At 39.5% G+C, this 21579-nt stretch overlaps 1 protein-coding gene across 3 annotated transcripts in view; it reads right to left on the bottom strand.

Annotated features, from left to right (window-relative positions):
* Window positions 1-1621: 1621 nt before the first annotated feature.
* LOC105483609 (solute carrier organic anion transporter family member 5A1) overlaps window positions 1622-21579 on the bottom strand; it is a 151151-nt gene continuing 131193 nt past the window's right edge. For 2 of the 3 annotated variants that reach the window (XM_011744570.2, XM_011744572.2), the window contains 4 exons: window positions 11463-11622; window positions 8625-8866; window positions 5899-5963; window positions 1622-2606 (listed from right to left, as the gene is read on the bottom strand). In XM_011744570.2, the coding sequence (XP_011742872.2) occupies window positions 2149-2606; window positions 5899-5963; window positions 8625-8866; window positions 11463-11622 (925 nt within the window). In that variant the 3' untranslated portion in view covers window positions 1622-2148. The remainder of the gene's footprint in view (window positions 2607-5898; window positions 5964-8624; window positions 8867-11462; window positions 11623-21579) is intronic. The other variant, XM_024793326.2, reaches the window with a different exon arrangement.

The raw sequence follows: 21579 nt of genomic DNA, 5'->3' as shown, positions 1-21579 counted from the left end.
CAAAGGGAGTAAGGGAGCTCTCTAACTACCCCGTGCTGAGTCCAGCAATCTTAGCTACCAGAAAAAGTGCCAATCCCACCAACATTCTCTCAATGCAGTATCTTAATGATCAGAGGAAATTAAGAAAACACCACACCTCTCCAACCTACATATATTTAACTCCCACACCAAAGGAAACTTTCTCCTTTAAAGGATCAAAGCTCTCCCACAGAGGGTAAAGGGGAACCGTGAGGCCCCAGAGGAGACACTAGGTCAATCAGCAAGGTTTTCTGAATCAGCAAGATTTTTTGCATACTTCCAATATATGCCACATTGGCCAGAGTTTGACAATTACCAGTGCAATTACAGTCTTAACCAAGCAAGAATCCTCACTTCCCCGAGAGCCAAGCCCAACAGCCAGAGGGAAGTCCTTAGCCCCTGAGACCACTAGCTCCACCCCTTGTAGACATTGTTCAGTCTAATAGTGTTAACGCAAACTGCACGCAACCAAGAGAACAACTTGACCAATGTCATTCCTAGGAAGAGAGGGAAACAGCCTTATGCTCAGGAGTATTTGCACAATTCCACCTGTGCAGTCAAGCAAGGATGGAGAGCAGAAGCCTGAGTCATGGAACAGTCTGTCAATCACATCTCTTCTGGGGATAAGGGTAAACCAGAAGAGAAAAACATTTCCCTAATTAGCCCTCCATGACCATAGGCTCCTTGGCAGAAAAAGTTCACAATTATATCAGCATTTGGCCCTTACACTCCCTTGCAGCCAGAACCCATGAGCTAACTTGCTATCAATTCGTTAGCGGCGTCAGGAAGCATCTATCTTAAGAGCCATGTAGAAAGCATTCTGTATGATGCTTACGTCAAAGTGATGTGCTGGGAGGTACTGAAAAGAATGATGGATAATGAACCCAAGGTGCATTTAGGAACAGAAAAATCTTCTCTCAGAATCACTGCCAGAAACTTACAGTAAGAGGGAATCAAAGGGTAGTGTAAAACGATTCCAACTCTGATAAGGTAGGGTTCAATAGGATGGACTGGTTTATTTTACGTAATTTTCAACAATTACTTAAGATCGTATTCTATTCCAGAACACAGATCTCCCTCCTCCTGTATTCAAAGTGATTTTCATATCCCAGGCACAGATTTCTTGATATAAGTACTCATTTTCAGGAACAACCACAGCAATTTTCCGTCCAGAAAAAAAGAAAACCACACAGATTTGCCAGTGCTTTCAAGATATAACTAAAATACTCAGGTGGGACTTTTCCCAGTGACTTTGAGGACCCGTAGAGCTAAAGAAAATTTCTGCAACAATTTTCTTGGATGAGAAAGCTGTCATTTTCTTTCCTTATTGTGCATTTCAAATTACAGTTTCTAGCCATATTGTTTAGCACACTAGTTTTAAAGCCCCTTACGAAAGAATACTGGAGTTGATATTTAAGCTATCAGATTTATGATTCATCTTAGGATGGGGCAGGCAGACTAAAGGAGAATGTGTCCTCTGACCTGAAGTAGCTGTTCCTTCTATCACACTATGCCTATGGTTCCTTTGAAGCATTTGACAAATTCTACCTGATTTATAACTCTGCTATGGCTTAAAATGCTCTTAACAGTACTGGATGGAAAGTTCGGAAACATATCTGCTTTATTCTGTGAAAGTAAACGTAACATGCTGCACATACATTTTTCCAATCAAATTGCATAGTTGAGACAAAGTCATTTGTGCTTTGTAGCAGAACTCACAGTAGGTGTTCATATCTAAAAACTTTGATTTGGAAATGCCAAGTCCTGGGCAAGCTCACCTTTGTTTGGAGTGTTAGTTAATGATATGCACCGCCATTCCCCTTCCCATGATTTTGCTAACCGTGTACCTCAGCCTATACCGTAGGGGAGCATGAGCTTTAAATTAACACAACGGAAATGGGAACAAATCTAGCTGAACGTCTCCTTCTTGGAGAGAAGCGGGGAAAGGCTCTCAGTCTTGTTGAGGTATCCAGCCCTCAATGAATAGCGGCTGTGTATACTGAGTTTTGTTGGTTTGAGGATTGTGTCTGTAGAGGTTAAAAAAAGAAATAAAGAAAAGAAGGCACGGTTGTTTCTCAAGTCGCCATTTTCAACTCAACCAACAAAACTAAATTCTTCCATTTTCAAGCTTCAGGAGGGCGGCTCCAGGGCAGCTGGGCTCTCTTCCAGCCCCGGGTCCGCAGAGGAACTTATTGCTTCTGAGAAGGGCCCCGGGTAGGTCTGTGCTGCGCACTGGATCCCTTTTTGCAGACCAGTCTCTTCGTGGAATTCTCCCTGGGTGCTGAAAGCTGGGCAAGATCTAGTCTGGGCACTGTCGGGGTGGCCCACTCTCTCACTCACGGTGCTCACGGGGAATTCTCTCCACCTCCGCCTCTGGAGTCCATCCTCCTTGTATTTTATGGAGTACCAGGCCAGAAAAATAAAAATAAAGCCAACGAATTTGAGGCCGGCCGCCAAACCAAAATACACAAAACGAAACGACGTCACGTTGTACTCCCAGCAAGAACCCTGCACGCCACACTCCTGTTGCCAGAGCATGCAGGTGGTGTCAATGACTGCTCCAAAGTAGATTGGAGTAGGAATGTATGCTAGAGAGGGGAAGAAGAAAATACGAAGACTTAGCACGTCTTACAAGGGAGAACAGATTTGTAAATTAGCAAGGTACTGGTGTGCTCTAAAACCAGTTGAGGGGAGGGATTTTCTTATGTTACCAGATTTTTTTAAAGACACAATCACATTTTATCACAATATATTTATCATAAAAGCATTCGCTATATGATAAACACTTAAAATCGAGTTTGCCACCCAGAATGCGCTGTTGCTTTTTACGATCAAATCAACATGTTGCACACTATAAGTGGATACAATTTTATTTGTCAATTATACCTCAATAAAACTGAAAACAGGGATATTGCTAAAAATACAATTAGAGAATCGTTTTAAACCTAAAAATTGGATTTTGTCATTAAGTATTCAACAGGCTACACTAGAACCCTTTATTACCCACCGAAATTCAATACACTTAGTTCTTGTGGGTTGGGCGCTAGTCTTTGGATGCAGGAAGAGTACGAGAAAAGCAGCATCTCTTGTGAGTCAAACACCACATAAAATGGCAACTTTATAAAAGCACTTATAAATCCAAGAAATTATATATATAAAGGTACTTTATTATGGCATAAATTTCATCTTTGAAGTTTATGAAACATCTGAGATGAATAGTAGCTTCGTCGTCTGGGCTATGATATAGACATTTCCTTAATCCAATGAGAAAAAAAAGTCTACCTAGTACGTAGACTCCTTCACCACATGCCACTCCCTTTGCCAAAATGTTCCCCAAACTCATTCACCTTGCAAATATCTATGCTCCCTTTAAATTCCTGACTTACTCAGATGCCATCATATTCTCACTGCATTTTGTATCTACCTCCATCTTATTAACTATCACATAGTATTGTAAATGTTTGCAAATCTGTCACTCCATAAGCTTCTTCAAAGCAGAGACCATGCCTTTTATTCTTTGCATCCCAAAGACCTCAAAAAAAATTTACAGAAGATAGCGATGGGAGAGAGGAGGGAGGAAGGAATAAAAGAGAGAAAGGAGGGAGGGAGCCAGGAAGACAGAAAGGAAGGCAGAGAGGATAGGTGGGCTGATAATCCAGGAAGCTGTGAGTGATACATTTTAAATAAGTTGTTTTTATTTAAAATAAAGTCTATTGGTTTAATTTTAATATTATTAAAGTTTTTTTTTTTTAACTCTTTTTCTGCTTCGGAATTTGGGGGGAAATGAAAATTGGCTTGTTGGCCCAACTAGACTTTTTCACAATCCATAGAAGTTAAAATAAAGTTGAATTAAATAATAAATGCCTGCAATGTTCTCCCTCCACTTATTCTTGATGCTGTGGCATACATGTGTGGACTCACCTTTACCTCTAAATCGTATCGAATGACCCCAACTCTATGGCATCAGAGAGGGGCAAAGCAAAAAAAAGAAATTACCTTTTTCTGGCCGGGCATGGTGGCTCACATCTGTAATCCCAGAACTTTGGGAAGCCAAAGCGGGTGGATCACCTGAGGTCAAGAGCTGAAGACCAGCCTGGCCAACATGGTGAAACCCCATCTCAAGTAAAAAAAAGAAAAAGTAAAAGAAAAAAATGCAAAAATTAGCCAAGCATGGTGGCAAATGCCTGTAATCCCAGTTACTTGGGAGGCTGAGGCAGGAGAAACACTTGAACCCTAGAGGCAGAGGTTGCAGTGAGCTGAGATTGGGCCACTGCCCTCCAGCCTGGGCAACAGAGCAAGACTCTGTCTCAAAAAAAAAAAAATTTTTTTTATATATATATATGTCTTTTCTTATTCAATTACCCCTTTGGTTAACAAATCTCCTTATTTCTAAATAATACTGTTTAACTTCTAACAAGAACTACAAGACAGATTTTTTCTTTTTTTTTTTTTTTCTTTTAGACAGAGTTTTGCTCTTGTTGCCCAGGCTGGTGTGCAGTGGCTCTATCTCCGCTCATTGCAACCTCTGCCTCCCAGGTTCAAGCAACTCTCCTGCCTCAGCCTCCTGAATAGTTGGGATTACAGGCACGCACCACCACACCCAGCTAATGTCTTTGTATTTTTAGTAGAGATAGGGTTTCATCATGTTGACCAGACTGGCCTCAAACTCCTGACCTCAGATGATCCACCCGCCTCGGCCTCCCAAAGTGCAGGGATTAAAGCATGAGCCACTGCACCCGGCTTAAAGCAGACTTTTTCACTATATCTAATGTCAGGATTTCCTTTAAACAGCATGCTTTTTTAAAAATGGTACCCTCAAAGTCTTATTAGTACCAAACAAAAACAAAAACAAGCCACTCATTACATGGAACTAGAAGCATCTTCCTCCTGGGGCTTATTGAAAAGAGCTCATTTTTGGACTGGGCCATCAACCACAACATATGACAAATGGAGAATGCCAGGGGATTAGTGCTTTAGGGGGTCAGAAGATGCCCTTTTTAAACATTACTTCTTCAAAACTGAAATAAGAAATTTGAATCAAAAAACAATTTTTTTGTCTTGTAGACAATAACACTGATTACTGAGGAGAAAATAACAGCTGAAGAAAATGACAGACTGCCACTTAAGAAAAAGAAATTATAAAAGGAAAAATAAGCTTGAAGACAAGGATATCAATTAAAAATACATTGAAACTGATCAAAGGAACATTGTATTTCACATGCTTATTTCCCATTGTCTCAAGAACTCACAGAGTGCTGTGGTGTTTGTAAAAAGAAGACCTATATTCCTCCTACACAAATGTACTCTGTGGTTTGTCACATGGACACAGCACTACTGAGCTTCTCTTTTTGATAAGTAAAGACTTACAAGGCAGTCCCTATATGTCACTTTGGGCACCTTTCTTTTCCTTTCTAAAGTTTTTTATTTTTCTCAGAAAACATGATAGGTATACTCTTTGTTTAGTCCAATAAAATTACTATAAAGAAGTAAGGAATTGAAAACTTCGCAAATAAAGACCGATTTCTATTGCTTTCATAGTAAAAAGGCATAAAGGGGTCAGAATGCTAGGATTACAAATCCTTGACAAATTGCTTGATTTCCTATTTCTTACTGTGCAAAACGCTGGGGAATTTTGTCCAAGTTTATGTTCATGATGGAAAAGAAACTAACCTAACGTTGGTTTTGTTTTGTTTCATCAAACAACAGAACCTGTCAGCTTCTAGTTCAAATCAGAAAACAAGGAAGTTGTACCCTCACCACTAACCTGTAAAATCTTACTCATGGTAATAAATGACGTGACTTGCCATTTTTAAAGGACAGTGAAAATTTGCCATCTGCAAAGAGGAACTAAGAGGCACACTTGGAAATTCAGGGACGTACCAAGTGTTCGCAACAAAACAAACTGCATTCCCAGCGCGAAAGGCCTCTCCTCATCTTCTACGGACCTGCAGTGAAGGGAAAGAAGGCAATGTTTTGTAAATAGTAGCCCCAAGAAAATGAATGTCAAATCAAGTCGGCTTTGTGCAGAGCCAGGGACTAAAGAGATACCATGCCAAAATATTTAACTCACTATTATTTACTAACAATAGCCACATAAGATTGCTGGTGGCTACATCACTGAATAAAGATCTTCCCAACGCAGACACCAAAGAAACTCTGACTAACTCTAACTGTTTCTACGTAAATACCGGTGGAAGGTTAAAGGCTCTTGGCTGAAGAAGCTGAAATGCCTCTAACTAAGCTTCCAAAATCAGATCCATTTTTTTTTTTTAATAGAATTTCATCCTAAATACTGCGGGGTTTTTTTGTTTTCGTTTTTGTTTTTTTGCCTGGGTGCCTGCATCTTCCAGAGTGGTAGATGTGTACATTGAAAATTACTCCAACAATTCTTCCAAAACAGGAAGGAAAAAGAGTAAAGAATAAAAGTAAAGAATAAAAGTATACATCAGAGGAAGCATAAGCCCTCCAACCACGTCTTTTTTTCTTTTTTAAAAAGTTACACTCCAAGTTATTCCCATGTGGCAGGAAGATTGGAGTCTACCGGTTTTGTAATTAGCAAAGATTAAAGCGTTCCTTTTCTGAAATTTTAGGTTAGAAGCCAGCTGGCTATTTGCCATGTATGAACACTAAAGGAAAAAGTAGCCTATGGGTTATTTAATATCTCTTGAGGAATTAAAGTGCAAAGAATGAGATTATTTGAGTAAATTTATGAATGATTCATATGTCTTTTTAAATGCTGCAGTACCTTATCCTCTCCATCGAATACCCATGAGAGTACGGTGTATAATGGGAACTTTCCCAAGACCAGTGCCCTTGTCACCTTTTCCCTAATTTCTTTATTTCTCATAGCAATTTGCAAAGTGCTGCACACAGGTTGTTATTCCATAAATATCTGCTGTTGGAAGAAATGAGTAAACAAACCAGTGGGCCTTTCATGCACCACTATCTGGCTGTCAAGGAACAGCTTTGCTTGGAAATGCCTGATTCTTTCCCAGTGGGAAAGAAGCCAGAATACACCTGGTGCAGCCCACTGCCCTTGCTAAGCAATGACATCTCAGCAGGTGCTTCCTGCAAGGTGTCCAGCATTGTGGCATCTGAGGATCCTGGAGGAAGAGTAAGAACTGACTCCCTTTCTTCACTCCTTCCCTGCCCTCCACCCCCCTAATCCCCCTGAAGCTGCCCAGACCCATGGGTGTGCTCTTCTGGCTTCACCACGCTGCCCAGTTCCTCTGTCCACTGCAGTCCTTACTGCAAATATCAACACACCGATGTGAATGTATCAGTGTGGCAGGCCTCCATAACAACTGTTTCAGTACTGGCTGAGTGGTTAAGTTAAATATTAAAAGCCAGTGCCCTTATACAAATGCTGGAATGTAACAAAAGTCCACCAAGACTTTTGCCTAGGTCTTTCCTGGGACTTAAAGCATGAAAAAACAATGAAGGAATTCTTAAGAGGATCCATTTAGGATTAAACAAGTTTTATTGGGGGTCTGCAAAAACTCCCTAGGCCTCCACAAACAAGTTTATTGGGGGTCTGAAGGAACTCCTCAAACCTCCATGATTTAGCAGGAGATAAGATAAGGGTAATCACCCCAGCACCTGGACCCATTTAGATTAAGTAAACTTACTGAGGCTCCAGAAGAAGGTCTTCAAGATTCAGACCTTTGTTATAGGTTAAAAGAAATTAATCATTTATGTCTTTAGATGAATGCACACTTACACATGCACAGATAGCTTACAATGTATATAAGCTCTAATAAACTTTGTAATTTTGAGTTGGTCTGGTGATAATTTCCAGGTCTTCTCCCTGTAACTGGTTACAGAAATAAAAACTCTCTTTCTCCCCAGTTCATCTGGATCTCTTGTTATTGCACTGCAAAAAATAGCAGCCCAACTCTCATTTTGGTTCAGGAACATCAGTGCCAACATTTTTAATAGGACAAAAGTAGCTTCCGTGTTCTCTTATCAACAAAAAATCCAAACAAGACATGGCAAAGAAAGCACAGCCTGAAAAACTAAAAAAAAAAAAAAAGAGAGAGAGAGAGAGAAATCACATTCCCTAATATGCCCTTTTCTTGACTCAACTCTGAAATTTTGTATGATAGTAAAATTAATGAACTCAGCATTTCAAATTGCAAGCCCAGCATAAAGCACCACTGATCCCAAAGGTAGTAACTATCTAAAAGGTTGAAGATAATAGCCTTTGCTGTATGCACGATTTAGCAACTTTCCCAAATTACTTCCTGCCCTCCTCTGGGGTCCAGCTTCTCATAGCTAACAGAGTGATGACTTTCAACTGCTGAAGTTGAACCTCACAGGGCAGAGACTTCAGGAATCAAAAACATCAAAGAAGTTTCATTATACATTAAGAATATAACCCAACTGAATAAAAGAACCTTCCAAAGTATGGAATGTTACAACCTTCCTTTCCCTTCCCAAAAGGGAAAAATCCCTCTTAAGTTCACCAGGCAAATATCTGAGCGCCCTCCTGCACATGCTAATTTTGCTTTGTTCCATGATTTACCACATAAGCTCCTTCTCCTGGATTATGTGCTCTGGAAATTCTAAGTACAGAACCCACCCCGGAAGTTGAATGCTCTTCTCACCTAAGTGTTACTATGATGGCCGATGGTTGGGCACAAGCTGTGATGAAGGTGACTATGAAAAGAAAAACTAAGAATGGGATAAGGGTATTGCAGGTCCGTTTACATTTCCCAGACACAGCATAGCCGTTCTCATTGAGATAAGTCTTGACAATAACCACACGGAGCTGACTGCGCTGTCCCACGGTGGGCGGAGTGATCACTTGTCGACTTTGGACACAGGTGCATTCTGTATAATTCCGTATCTAAGTGAGCAAAATAAAGAGCAGTTGTGTGCCCCTCAAAAGCTAACTGGGGCATAGGAATATTAAGACAAAATTAAGTAAAAGTACTCTAAAATAGCTCGAATATTTTTTAAAACACAACATATTTCATTGAAAGTAACTTCCTCATTGATAACAGTAAGGATCTCAAGTGTGTGTCTAACAGAACCAAAGTCTGCTGGTCAAAATTGTTTAAACCTAAACTTTCCTAAGAAGCTTTCAACATTCAATACCATTCACATTCCGCAGACTCATTTTTGTCATCATTATATTCTGCCTCAATTGCTGTTAACTCTTGGGCTCTCCAATTAGAGAAGCCCTTCAAAAACCAGAACCAAACCTTATTTTTCTTTGTGCTCACAGAGCACCTAGCACAACTCTGGGCACACAGAGGGCCCTAAAGTAAACATCTATTAAATGCAGAGAATTCATAATGCAACCGTGACGACTTCAGCACCAATAATAGTAAACACCTCATTGGTGTTCCATTTTCTTTTCTTTTTCAACTTTTATTTTAGATTCAGGGGGTACATGGGCAGGTTTGTTACATGGGTCTACTGCGTGATGCTGAGGTTTGGTGTACAGATGATCCCATCACCCAAGTCGTGAGCATAGTTCCCAACAGATAGTTTCTCACACCTCCCTCCCCACCTCCCCCTCTAGTAAGTCTCCAGTGTCTATTGTTTCCGTCTTTGTGTCCCACTTGTTTAGCTCAATGTTTAGCTCCCACTTATAAGTGAGAACATGTAGTGTTTGGTTTTCTGTTCCTGCATTAATTCACTTAGGATAATGGCCTCCAGCTGCATCCATGTTGCTGCCAAGGTCATGATTTTATTCTCTTTTATGGCTGTGCAGTACTCCATGGTGTATATTATCACATTTTCTTTATCAAATTCATCACTGATGAGCACCTAGCTCAATTCCATGTCTTTACTCTTGTGTATAGTGTTGTGATAAACATACAAGTGCATGTGTCTTTCTGGTAGAATGATTTGTTTTCTTTTGGATACATATCCAGGAATGAGATTGCTGGGTTGAGTGGTCGTTTTAAGTTCTTTGAGAAATCTCCGAACTGCTTTCCACAGTGGCTAAGTTAATGTACATTCTGGTGCTTCCATTTTAAACATCTTTTTAGTCCCTATAATTAGCCGGTGCCCTACTCCCTACAGAAGAGCAACCAGCTCCATGGATGGAACTTGACTACCACAGCCCCCACCCAGGACTGCTCCTGGACTCTGACAGAGTCACGCTAAATGGACATCAGCTGAGCTGACCTTCATTGCAACCTTGAATACCTGAAGCAGTGGTAAGAATAAGTATGGAGACGGGGCACTGTTTGGCTGTCATGCTCAAAAGACTGCTGGCATTTTTTAAAGGATGAGCACTCACTCTCAAGGAAGGACTTAGCCACCAGGAGAACAGATCTCACCCTTTCAACATGGCGACACAGTGGAGCTCACCAGTTATACGATGGGGAACAAACAACAGGAATTCTCAATTTGTCATTGCAGTTTAAAACTCAGACATCAAAAACAATATCCCCAAAACATTCAGTGGATGGTATAATCCCTTATCACCTGCACAGAACAAGCACATGCACTTTAACCTTTTAGTGAAAGCAACTTCCTACAGCCTGTTCTTCACAAAGAATCAAACCGGGCTCAATAAGAAACTGAGTAGAGGCCAGGTGCGGTGGCTCAAGACTGTAATCCCAGCACTTTGGGAGGCCGAGGCAGGCGGATCACCTGAGGCTGGGAGTTCAAGACCAGCCTGACCAACATGGAGACACCCCGTCTCCACTAAAAATACAAAATTAGCCGGGCATGGTGGCACATGCCTGTAATCCCAGCTACTAGGGAGGCTGAGGCAGGAGGATCACTTGAACCTGGGAGGCGGAGGTTGCAGTGAGCTGAGATCGTGCCATTGCACTCCAGCCTGGGCAACAAGAGCGAAACTCCATCTCAAAAAAAAAAAAGGAAAGAAAGAAAAAAGAAAGAAACTGAGTAGAATATGAAAACCTTCTCCCACAGTATTACGGCCCATTTATAATTTGCAGGAAAGGGAATTCTCAAAATAGCCTATTCTTGAACTGTCAGAAATATCTTTACTTTGAAAGTTTTTTTTAAGCCAGAACTGAACTGATACTGTATGAAAAATGGCCATCGCCCATCTTCACAGACTCCAGTCAGGGGAGGTACTTTCCTATTCTCTTCTATCAGCACCAAATATGGTCATCTTGACCTTCAAATCCATCACAAGGGCCCTGTCAGAGAAACAAATGGCAGGCCTAGAGCTCAACCTTATCAAGTTTCACTGAGTTGGCGCAGAATATAAAGTAGGAGAATGCTGATATGGAACCAAATCCCTGCACCCAAATGTTCCCGTCATCCCTGGAAAAAAAAAAATAATAGCAATACATAACTTTCTTTCCTTGAGGTTTTCGTCAGAGGTATTTTGTAGGTTACTTGGAGCCTCTTGAAAAGAAAGACTGAAGTCATTGTGGCAGCATATGAATTTCATCACATCCTTGTCACAGGATGTTGGACTAACAGAAGAAGAACTTGTGAAATATACTCACCCCAGTGCTAAGATTACCACTATTAACACAGCCAGCCAGACAAGGGTTAAAGTATGTAATTCCATCTGATCCACAGACTGGCTCATACTCATGTATTTTACAGCCACAATTAACGTTGCAGCTTCCTGTCAGATTCCTATGGGGCATGGTGAGAGAAGGTCTAAGAGAGAAGAGAAGCAGATCATGAGCAACACTTACCAAAATAAAACTCATAGGAAAGGTCTTGAAATTAATAATTTGTCCATTTTAGAGAAAATATTCTTCCCATTGAATCAAAGCCATGATACCCTAAGTAGCCACCCTCAACAATTATTTTTGTGACTTTAAAACAAAACATAAAGAAAAATGTTTCAACTTTCTGGTACTACAGATTCAATGCTTTTTATCAAATTACTGCCCCACCTCAATTTCACCCTCCCTCTTGGTGCTATGAACCTGGTCTCAACATCTAGGATCTGCAATTCTAACCCTAATATAACTACGCACCCTGTAGGCATCAGGCTGTACATCTTAACAAATCTGTACCTCAATTTCTTTATAAAATGGAGGAAATACTTTTTAGTATTGAATCAATAACATCACTCTGAGCACATGATCACAGTTAAAACCCATCTATCCCAGTTATTAATACACATTCCTTTGACCAAAAACTTATACTCTAGAATAAATTATCAAAGAAAGGCATGAGACTCTAGAAAATCAAAATGAAGTATTTTCAAAGATGATTAAGAATCACATTGCTAGTTTGATTTAAACAACCAGAGAATAAAGATTAAGCAGTTCTTCACTCAGGATTGCCCAGGTGTGGATCCACAATCAGATATGGTGGGTTTCTTTTCTTGAGATCATGGTGTCTGATACAAAGAAATGATACCATATGAAAAGCTTGAAGAAAATAAATTCAGGCAACAAATATAGAGAGAAGGAAAGGCAGGTAAGGATATAGGCCTAGGGAGGGGAGTGTAAACAAACCGGTGGAAGAGCAGAGGAGCACCTGGGGGATCCACAGAAGAAAGAAAGGGGCTCTGTACTGCTCGTACCTAGTGACCACTTTTGCTTTTGTGACCACCAGTTTTGTGTATCACTGATGAAATGTTGTTTCCAAGACTATATGAGTTAGCAGTGGAAGATCCTTCATCCAACCATCCATTTATCCATTATCTACCCATTCAACAAATATTTTGGAATGTCTGTTATGTACCAGGTCTTATCTTTTTTAAAATAGATTTAGAGAGGGGAAACATAATTTTGTCATATGAATATATTGTGTAGTAGTGAAGTTTGGTTAGTGAACCCATCACCTGACTAATGTACATTGTACTCAATAGGTAATTTCTCACCCCTCAACTCCCCTCCCTCGCCACAAAGACTTTTTTTTTTTGAGGAGTCTCACTCTGTCACCCAAGCTGGAGAGCAGTGGCGTGATCTCCGCTCATTGCAAACTCTGCCTCCCAGGTTCAAGCAATTTGCCTGCCTCAGCCTTCCGAGTAGCTGTGATTACAGGTGCCCGCCACCTTGCCCTGCTAATTTTTGTATTTTTAGTAGAGACGGGGTTTCACCATGTTGGCCAGGCTGGTCTCGAACTCCTAACCTCATGATCCACCCGCCTCAGCCTCCCAAAGTGCTAGGATTACAGGCGTGAGCCACTATGCCTGGCCAAGACTTATCTTTAATGACTATGCTAGTACCACTTATACAGTAGCATAGCCCATCCCAACCATGTGTGTTAATCAGTGTTTGTTCAAAGGTTTGTTCAAAGGTTTTTTTCCTGTGGCTTCTTTCAAACTTTGATAATGAGTCCTTAAATTTTAATGGGGGAAACAAATTCAAAACAATATTAAAGTCTTATCAAGAACGCCTTCTAACAAGGCAAAAGGCAGATAAATTCTGTTTTTCATTCATGTCACTCCACACAAAAAAATTATCACAAGACTCTAATAATCATTACATTCACAAACTTCTAGTGTCATACCATTTTAAAGTTTGTATATACTTAAAAAAAAATTATTCTAGACTAGTGGGTCTCCACTGGGTCAATTTTGCCCCCCCAGGGGACCTTTGGCAATGTTAGGAGACAATCTTGGTTCTCACAGCTGAGGGGGTGCTACTGTCATCTAATGGGCCACTAGTTCCTACTGAGGTAGGAGATCAGCAGGACCTGCTTTCTGAGTCCTGGTCACAACCCTGCTGATCAAAACAGGGTGTAGCAAAGAAACTGACCAAAACCAGAAGGACGAAGATGGCAACCAAAGCGACTTCTAATTGCCTTCATAGCTCATTATATGCTAATTATAATATATTTGCATAAGATACTCCCACCAGCACCATGGCAGTTTATAAATGATGCCACGGCAAATGGCTCAAAGGTTACCTTATATGGTTCTGGGAACTCTCTGCCCCGTTTCCAGAAAGCTTGTGAATAACCTGCCCCTTATATTGTACATAATTAAGAGTGGGTATAAATATAGCCAGCCAGCAATCCACAAGTGCTTCTCTGGGCCATTTTGCTGTACACTGCTGCTCTAATAAACTTGCTTTCTTTCACTGCCAGCTTGCTCTCGAATTCTTTCCTGTGCAAAGCCAAGAACTCCCCCGAGCTGAGACCCAATTTTGAGGTTTTGCTGGCATCACTACAACGCACAGGAAGGGCCCTACCACCTCCCATAATAAAAAATTATCTGGCCCAAATGTCAATAGTGCTGAGGATGAGACACCCTGTTCTAGACCAATTTTCACACTGTTCAAGGAGGCAAAAAGCTTTCCTGAGTTTGGGAAACAGGTACAGTCCCCGGTCACCTTTGGGTATGTTTGCTTTTCTTATGAGATCGTGGTGTCTGATACGAATAAATGCTATGAAATGAAAGGCTCTAAGAAAATCAATACATGCAACAAATATAAATAGCAATGAAAGGAAGTGGGCATTCCTGAAAAAGTTATTAGGAGAGAAGGTGATCATGGTACACACACAAAAAGCTGCTGACATGGCTCATCCTTTACACTGTGCTGAAAATCATTTTTAAGAATAATGATGTTCTGATTGTCATTCACTCTCCAGAAAACAGACTGGATTCTAATAATAGCACCAATGTTTAAACCTGAGTAACACTAAGCAGTCTCTCATTAGCCAGACGTGAACCCATCATGAGAGCACGAAATGCACAAGGACTACTTACTGAAGGCTGCACTCATCCTTGTGCAAAGGGACTGTGCAGCTCCCTCCCAACAAACAAAAAGCATTTCTGGCAAGACATAAAATGCACAAGGGCTTCTTGCTGAAGGTAGTCCTCCAAATAAGAGGATTGTGTTAACTCAAGAATCAATGTAAGTGTTAATTTTGAGTGAGGCACGGGGCCTCGATAGCAAATACCTTATAACTGCGTAGTCCACAATGTAAGCCTGAGAGTCACACCTTACATCTTAATATAAAAATGATGAAATTACAAAGCTAGAGAGATGGAGGCATCTCTGAGATTATCTGGCAAACTTGCTAACTTTAAAGAACGGGAAACTGTAAGAGGTATCACGGCAAGCCTCACAATCGCTGAGGCCTCAGGAAAACCAGCTCTGGGGAGACAGCAAAAAAGAAAACAAGAAGTAAAAACAACCACCTTGTTATCCAATCTTTGTTAAATCAATCACTCAGGGATCGATGCTTATGTAAAGTAATATATAACAGCAAGACAAACGATTGTTAAACATAATTCAAACTATTTCTGCGACAGGGTCATTACAGCTAAGTATGTAAGAACACAGTGGCCCTCAAAAACCACAACCACACCCCAGCAATTGTGTCCCATCACCCTGCCCCAAGACCTAAAGAACACCTGAACTTCCCCACCTAAACATACTTCTCCTACATACTTCTCCTACATACTTCTACTGATCTCTATAAACCAAAGAGAAGTCTCCCAACTTTCTTAAGGGACTTCTGACTCTTTTTGAGTTTTTCTCTATTAAAAGATGTGACAAGTAGAAATCCATACATACTATGTTCAAGCCATAAAAGAACATGATTCCCACAGCACAGAGAGAGAGAGACAGAGAGAGAGAGAGAGCCTCCTTAGCAAAATATACTAATAAACTAGAACAGTATCTTTCTTATAATTTCTTAATCTTCATCAATTTATCTCAGTCTTCAAGAAGACTTCAATGAGAATGTTTCTTTTCAACTCCACTTAAATTTTTGGTTTCATATTAGAACACTTCCTTGGCTATACAGAGCTACGCAACTTCGGGTTTACAAATATTATTATCATCACCATAATCATCATTATCATTTAAAACTAACATCAGCAGAACCCTATTTTGATTCCATGAATTGCACCCTGAGATCTCAACGTAAGTTGTCTCATTCATTCCTCAAGAGAATTGTCATTATTATTGCCATGCTTCCATCTTTCAGACAAGGAAATTGAAGGTTTGAGGGGATAGGCACTGCCAAAGTCACACAACTAGTAAGGGTCAGAAATGGATTTAAACCCAATTTTATCTTTCACCACAGCATGCATCTGTAAGCCCCAACACTGGCAGGGAAGCTTTGTGTAACTGTCCCTCGTTTTACTTCCTCCAGCACAGGTCTTCTGGGTGGCTTATTTCGCTTTCTTCTTCCTGGAGAAAGCTCTAAGGCAGCTTTTCCGGCGCTCTGCTTTTAATGTTCTTGAGTGTGAGTCAGAAAGAGCTGGGTTCAATTTCATATCCACAATTCACAAGTGCTGTGAATTTCAGATTTTATATTTGTAAAACAGATATCAAAATATCAGTATCACACAGTTGTTGTGGGGGATTAGGCGGGTGAATGTATGGCCAGTGTCCAGCATTGTGCCTGGGACATAACACACACTAAGATATTGGTGTGCTATCTTTCCACACTTAACAGAAGCAGGAATGAATAGCAGTAACACAATCACAAACATGAGGAGTGCAAAAGGCTACTGTGACATTTTTGCTTTCAAAAAGGATAGTTTTTAATTTACTCCTACAGAGAATGGTGGGAAAAGAATTACATGGAGATCTAGTTTCAGGCCTGACATTTAGTAGCTATGTGACCTTGGGCCAAATCTTTTCATCTATGGCTATTAAATACCCCTCCTGACTACATAAAGGAGAGCAAGAATAATCAACAAAGCGCAGTGTGTGATAGCATATGTGCTAGCATAGGTTTGGAAGAGGACTATATTCAAGGAAGGTTGTGATTATCGTGTCTAATTGTTATTTTTATCATTAAAGCTCCTTTCAGCTTTGTAGACAACAAATTTAAACCAGGTATAACTTGAAACTTATGTGTAATAACCCACAATGTGTACAAACTATCTCTTTAAGTCCAAAATCATTTCAAATAAAATAATGTGTCACTTATATGCTTTTCAAAATATCTTTATTTATTATTAAAGTAATACATACTCATTGTAGAAATTTTTTAAAATACACAAAGACAAAAAAATTAAACTTATGCATAGTGCTACCACCCAGAGATATCCACTTTTAATGCTTTTAGTATATTTTGTTCTGGTCTTTTTTCAATGTACACATAGATTAACATTAATAATATATTGCTACCAAGATTGTATGTAAAGTTTTAAATTCTATTTTTTCTCCTCCTAACATTACATTATGTTATGTTAATACGTTAATAGAACATATTTTAACATATGTATAGTCATAATATAACATATGTTAATATAAGGGTATAGAAAGGTAAACTTGGTCCTAAGTTTAATAATACTCATAGGCATTTTTGAAATAAAAACTTATCATGTTTTAAGATATATACCTTACAGACTTCATGTTGATTTCTTTAGATCTTTGTTACAAACAGACTTGGCAGAAAGAAAATTTGCTTATACTTTATATCCCCTTGATACTCCTAAAACAAAGTAAAACAAATGTTGTTTGTGCCTCCAAATAGAGCCAACTAAGGGATGAACTCATATATTTACATCTAGAAATGAACTCTAAGCCTATCAATGAAAAGAGCTAGGATAATCCAAAAACTTGTATATCTATGATCTTTTAAGCAAACTTCCTTTCCCTCTAATTCTCAGAAACTTCCGTTAAATTAGTAATATCTATAATAAATGATTTTGAATGGTGCTAAAATATTTAAACAATGGAGAAAAAACTCTTAAGCAGATTAAGCTACCCATGAGACACAGGCACGGAGATGAATGGTTTCAATGATATAATTGGAGAATTTAGGAATGACCTGGCCAGAAACACCAGTCACCTGAGAGGGCTGGTCCACTATCTAAAGACACCATGTTGTCCTATGGTAAAATCCAGTGTGGTGAGGAGGAAGCTGAGTTGTGCCTGTGGCAAAGGTCTGAATTAATAGACTGTATTTATTTAATTTCTAGAGTCTGAATACGATGGGACAATAAAGCTATATTCAGAGAAGATGCTTTAGGGAAATATTTTGGAGCTGGGTGGGACTGAGTGAATCATTCCGTCCAACAGTCTCTGCCGAGAACAGAAAACTGAGAAAAATCTTCCTGGTCATTTGGTAGCTCAAGAAATTACCCTTGGAAAAGTTTCAGCTCAGTAGCTCTAGTCACCAAACCAGATAATATAATAGATTTTGCTTCAAGTTCAAAAGGATGGTAACTGATAAATGACAGATAGTCGTAGACAGTAAGTAAATACTAAGCGATTTATCAGCACATAGCCCTGGTTAAAAAGTCTTTACACGGACCTCAGACTTAACCCCATTTTGAAAAATTATTTGAAGAAAAGGCAGAGTGAGGGGCAATAACTCACATTACACAATGTATTTATGTAAAGCATCACTTAACCAAAGTTTCATGGTCAATGCCAGCTCTTTCGGGTCCAAGGTGATTCGGACACACCTGTGTGAAGTACAGTCTGGCAGCCACAGAGACGAAGCAAAACACATTTCTTAATTAAAACTGGAGGAAAATTGTGGGTGCTGGGACTGTAATTACGTGAGTTGGAAATGGGCCAGGATTTTGCTAGAGCTCTTAGGATCTTTCAAAATGAAAACTCATCAGATTTTTAAGTCTGAAGTTTCTATTTTATTTTATGAGGGTTAGAATACCTAACGTGAAATCTACCTCCTTAACGAAGTTTTAAGTGTACAATACAGTATTGTTGACTCTAGACATGATGTTGAACACCAGATCCCTAGAGCTTATTTACCTTGCTTGACTAAAACTGTATGGCTCCTGATTAGTAATGACCCATTTCCCAATCCCCCCAGCCTTGATGACCACCATTCGAACTCTTTGAGTCTATGAATTTGACTCTTTTAGATACCTCATGTAAGTGAAATCTGTGACCAGCTTTTTTCACTCAGCATGATGTCCTCAAGGTTCATCCATGTTGTTGTATATTGCAGAATTTCCTTCTTTTTTAAGGCTGAATAGTGTTCCATTGTACGTATATAATCATGTGTCACTTAATGACAGGGACACATTCTGAGAAATACATCATCAGGTGATTTCATCGCTGTGCAGATGTCGTAGAATGCACTTACACAAACCTAAGTGGTCTAGCCTACTACACTCCTAGGCTCTACAGTATAGACTATTGCTCCCAGGCTACAAACCTGTACAGCGTGTTTGTGCACTGAATACTGTAGGCAATTATAACACAATGGTAAGGAGTTGTATGTCTAAACATAGGAAAGATACAATAAAAATAAAGTATAAAAAATAAAAAATGATACACCTGTATAGGGCGTTTATCACGAATGGAGCTTGCAGGACTAGAAGTTTCTCTGTGTGAGTGAGTGCATGGTGAGTGAGTGGTGAATGAATGTGAAGGCCTAGGACATGACCGTGCACTGCTACGGTCTTCATAAACACTGTACACTTAGGCTACACTAAACCCATTAAAAACCGCTGTTCTTTCTTCAATAATAAATGAACCTTAGCTTACTATAATTTTTTTACTTTATACACTTTGTAATTATTTTTTAGCTTTTTGATTCTTTTGTAATAGCACTTGGCTTAAAGCACACATTGAACTATAGTACAAAAGTATTTTTTCTTCATATCCTTATTCTAAAAGCTATTTTCTTTTTCTTTCTTTCTTTTTTTTTTTTTTACTGTTTTAACCTTTTTGTTAAAAACTATGACACAAACACACACATTAGCCTACACCTACACAGGGTCAGGATCATCAGTATCACTGTCTTACACCCACACCTCTCGTCCCAAGATCTTCAGGGTCCATAACATGCATGGAGCTGTCATCTCCTAAGAAAGCAAAGCCTTCTTTTAGAATACCTTCTGAAGGACCTGCTGGAGGCTGTTTCCCTGTTGACTTTTTTAACACGTAGAAAGAGTATGCACTAAAATAATGATTAAAAGTATAGTATAGTAAATGCATAAACCAATAAAAACAGATGCTTATTATCAAGTACTATGTACTCTACACAACTAGATGTGCTGTACTATTGCAGGACTGCCAGCACAGTAGGTTTCTTTATAATAGCATCACTCCAAACTTGTGAGCAATACGTTGCACTTCGACCTTATGACTACAACATCATTAGGCAATAGGAATTTTTCAGCTCCATTGCAATCTTACGCGATGACCATTGTATATGTGGCCCATCGTTGACTGAAATGGTGTTATGTGATGCATGAACATACCACATTTTCTTTGTCCATTCACCTGTCTATAGACATTTAACTTGTTTCCATATCTTGGCTATCAAATCGAATTTTCTAAGAAAACCACTAATAACACATTAGGTTCACTCTACAAAAAGACCGTGATTACGTTTTGGCTTCACAGGAAAATCTCATTCTCCTAAAACATCCCAACTCCATCTCAGGCACTTAGGTAATTCACGAGTACTTGATACTAATCAAAGAAGGGTCAGTCATTAAGTCCTTTTAATGTTAGAAAATTCACCATGCCCGCAAACCTGAAGCCCTTCACATAAACTTTAATGAATAGAAATGACTTATATAGAATGTTTTCTTCATTGTATTTTTTTCTTCTGTCAGAATAGTGTAATAATCAAAAGTACTGCAGCATTGCATACAGAATCAAAGAAACTTAATTTCAATCCCAGCTCAGCCATTTTCTAGCTGTGTGACTTCAAGCAAGTTATTTAACCTCTCTGAGACTTTATCCTCATTGAAATATCATTAAATAGTTATTATCAAGTGCTTACTATTTATGCATTTTATCCCATTCTATCCTCCCTATAACCCTAAGAGATAAGTACTATAATTGATCACATCTTAATGTTGAAGAAATTGAGGCACAGAAAGGTTAAAGAAGTGGCCAAGTATCTTACTCAATCCTCACATCAATCCAACTAGATAGATACTATCTGTAGTCTCACCTTAAAAATGTAGAAACCAAGCCCAGAAAAGTCAAATAACTTGCCCATACCCAGACAGCCAGCAAGGCTAAGGTGAAAATCTAGACTGGCCGATGTGAGAGCCACAGAGCAAATGCTGTAGGCGTGCAGAGCACGTAGCATGACTCCTGTAATTCAGCTGCTCTGAAATATCAGAAAACCATGCAGTATTGAGAAGTAGATACATCCCCAATAGCTCACCCAGCAAGAAGGTTGTGTGTGCATGCAGTTGCGTACACGCATGAAATACACGATTTAAAACAGCACCTCAGTGAGGTGTTCAGAAAGAATGCAAACTCTGACATAACTCATCTAGATCTGATTCAGCTCCACTCCTTATTCACTGATGAGTTTGGATAAATCACTTAATTTCTCAGGTTCTTTAACTAAAACATAGATAATAACATAAACAGTACAGGGGTGTCGTAGGCATAAGACATGTGTAAGTGCCAATCACACTGAACCAAACATATACCTTACAAAGACTCCTCTCTTCACTGCCACTCCCTTCATCTTTCTCTTTACTAACTTGAAAGGGGAAAAAAGCCACATGCAAGTCTTAAAATCATGCAGAACGAGAAACAGTTTTTACTAGGCAGGCCAGCCACATACTGTTGAGCAGGTTGTACACTGAACAAGGGCACCCAGCCAAGGGAGCAAAGTTAAAATGTAGCTCACACCCTGCTTGAAGAAAGGATTCCATTTTTGTTCACAAAAGGTATCTGCTACTCTAAAAGTGGCACGCCTATGCAGCTGCACCACTCAGTAGTGTTTTCATTAAGT

Source organism: Macaca nemestrina, chromosome 8 (genome assembly GCF_043159975.1).
Source record: "Macaca nemestrina isolate mMacNem1 chromosome 8, mMacNem.hap1, whole genome shotgun sequence".
Classification (NCBI taxonomy): domain Eukaryota; kingdom Metazoa; phylum Chordata; class Mammalia; order Primates; family Cercopithecidae; genus Macaca; species Macaca nemestrina.
The sequence above is the reverse complement of the archived record's forward strand: the minus strand, read 5'-3'. Positions and strand labels throughout refer to the sequence as shown.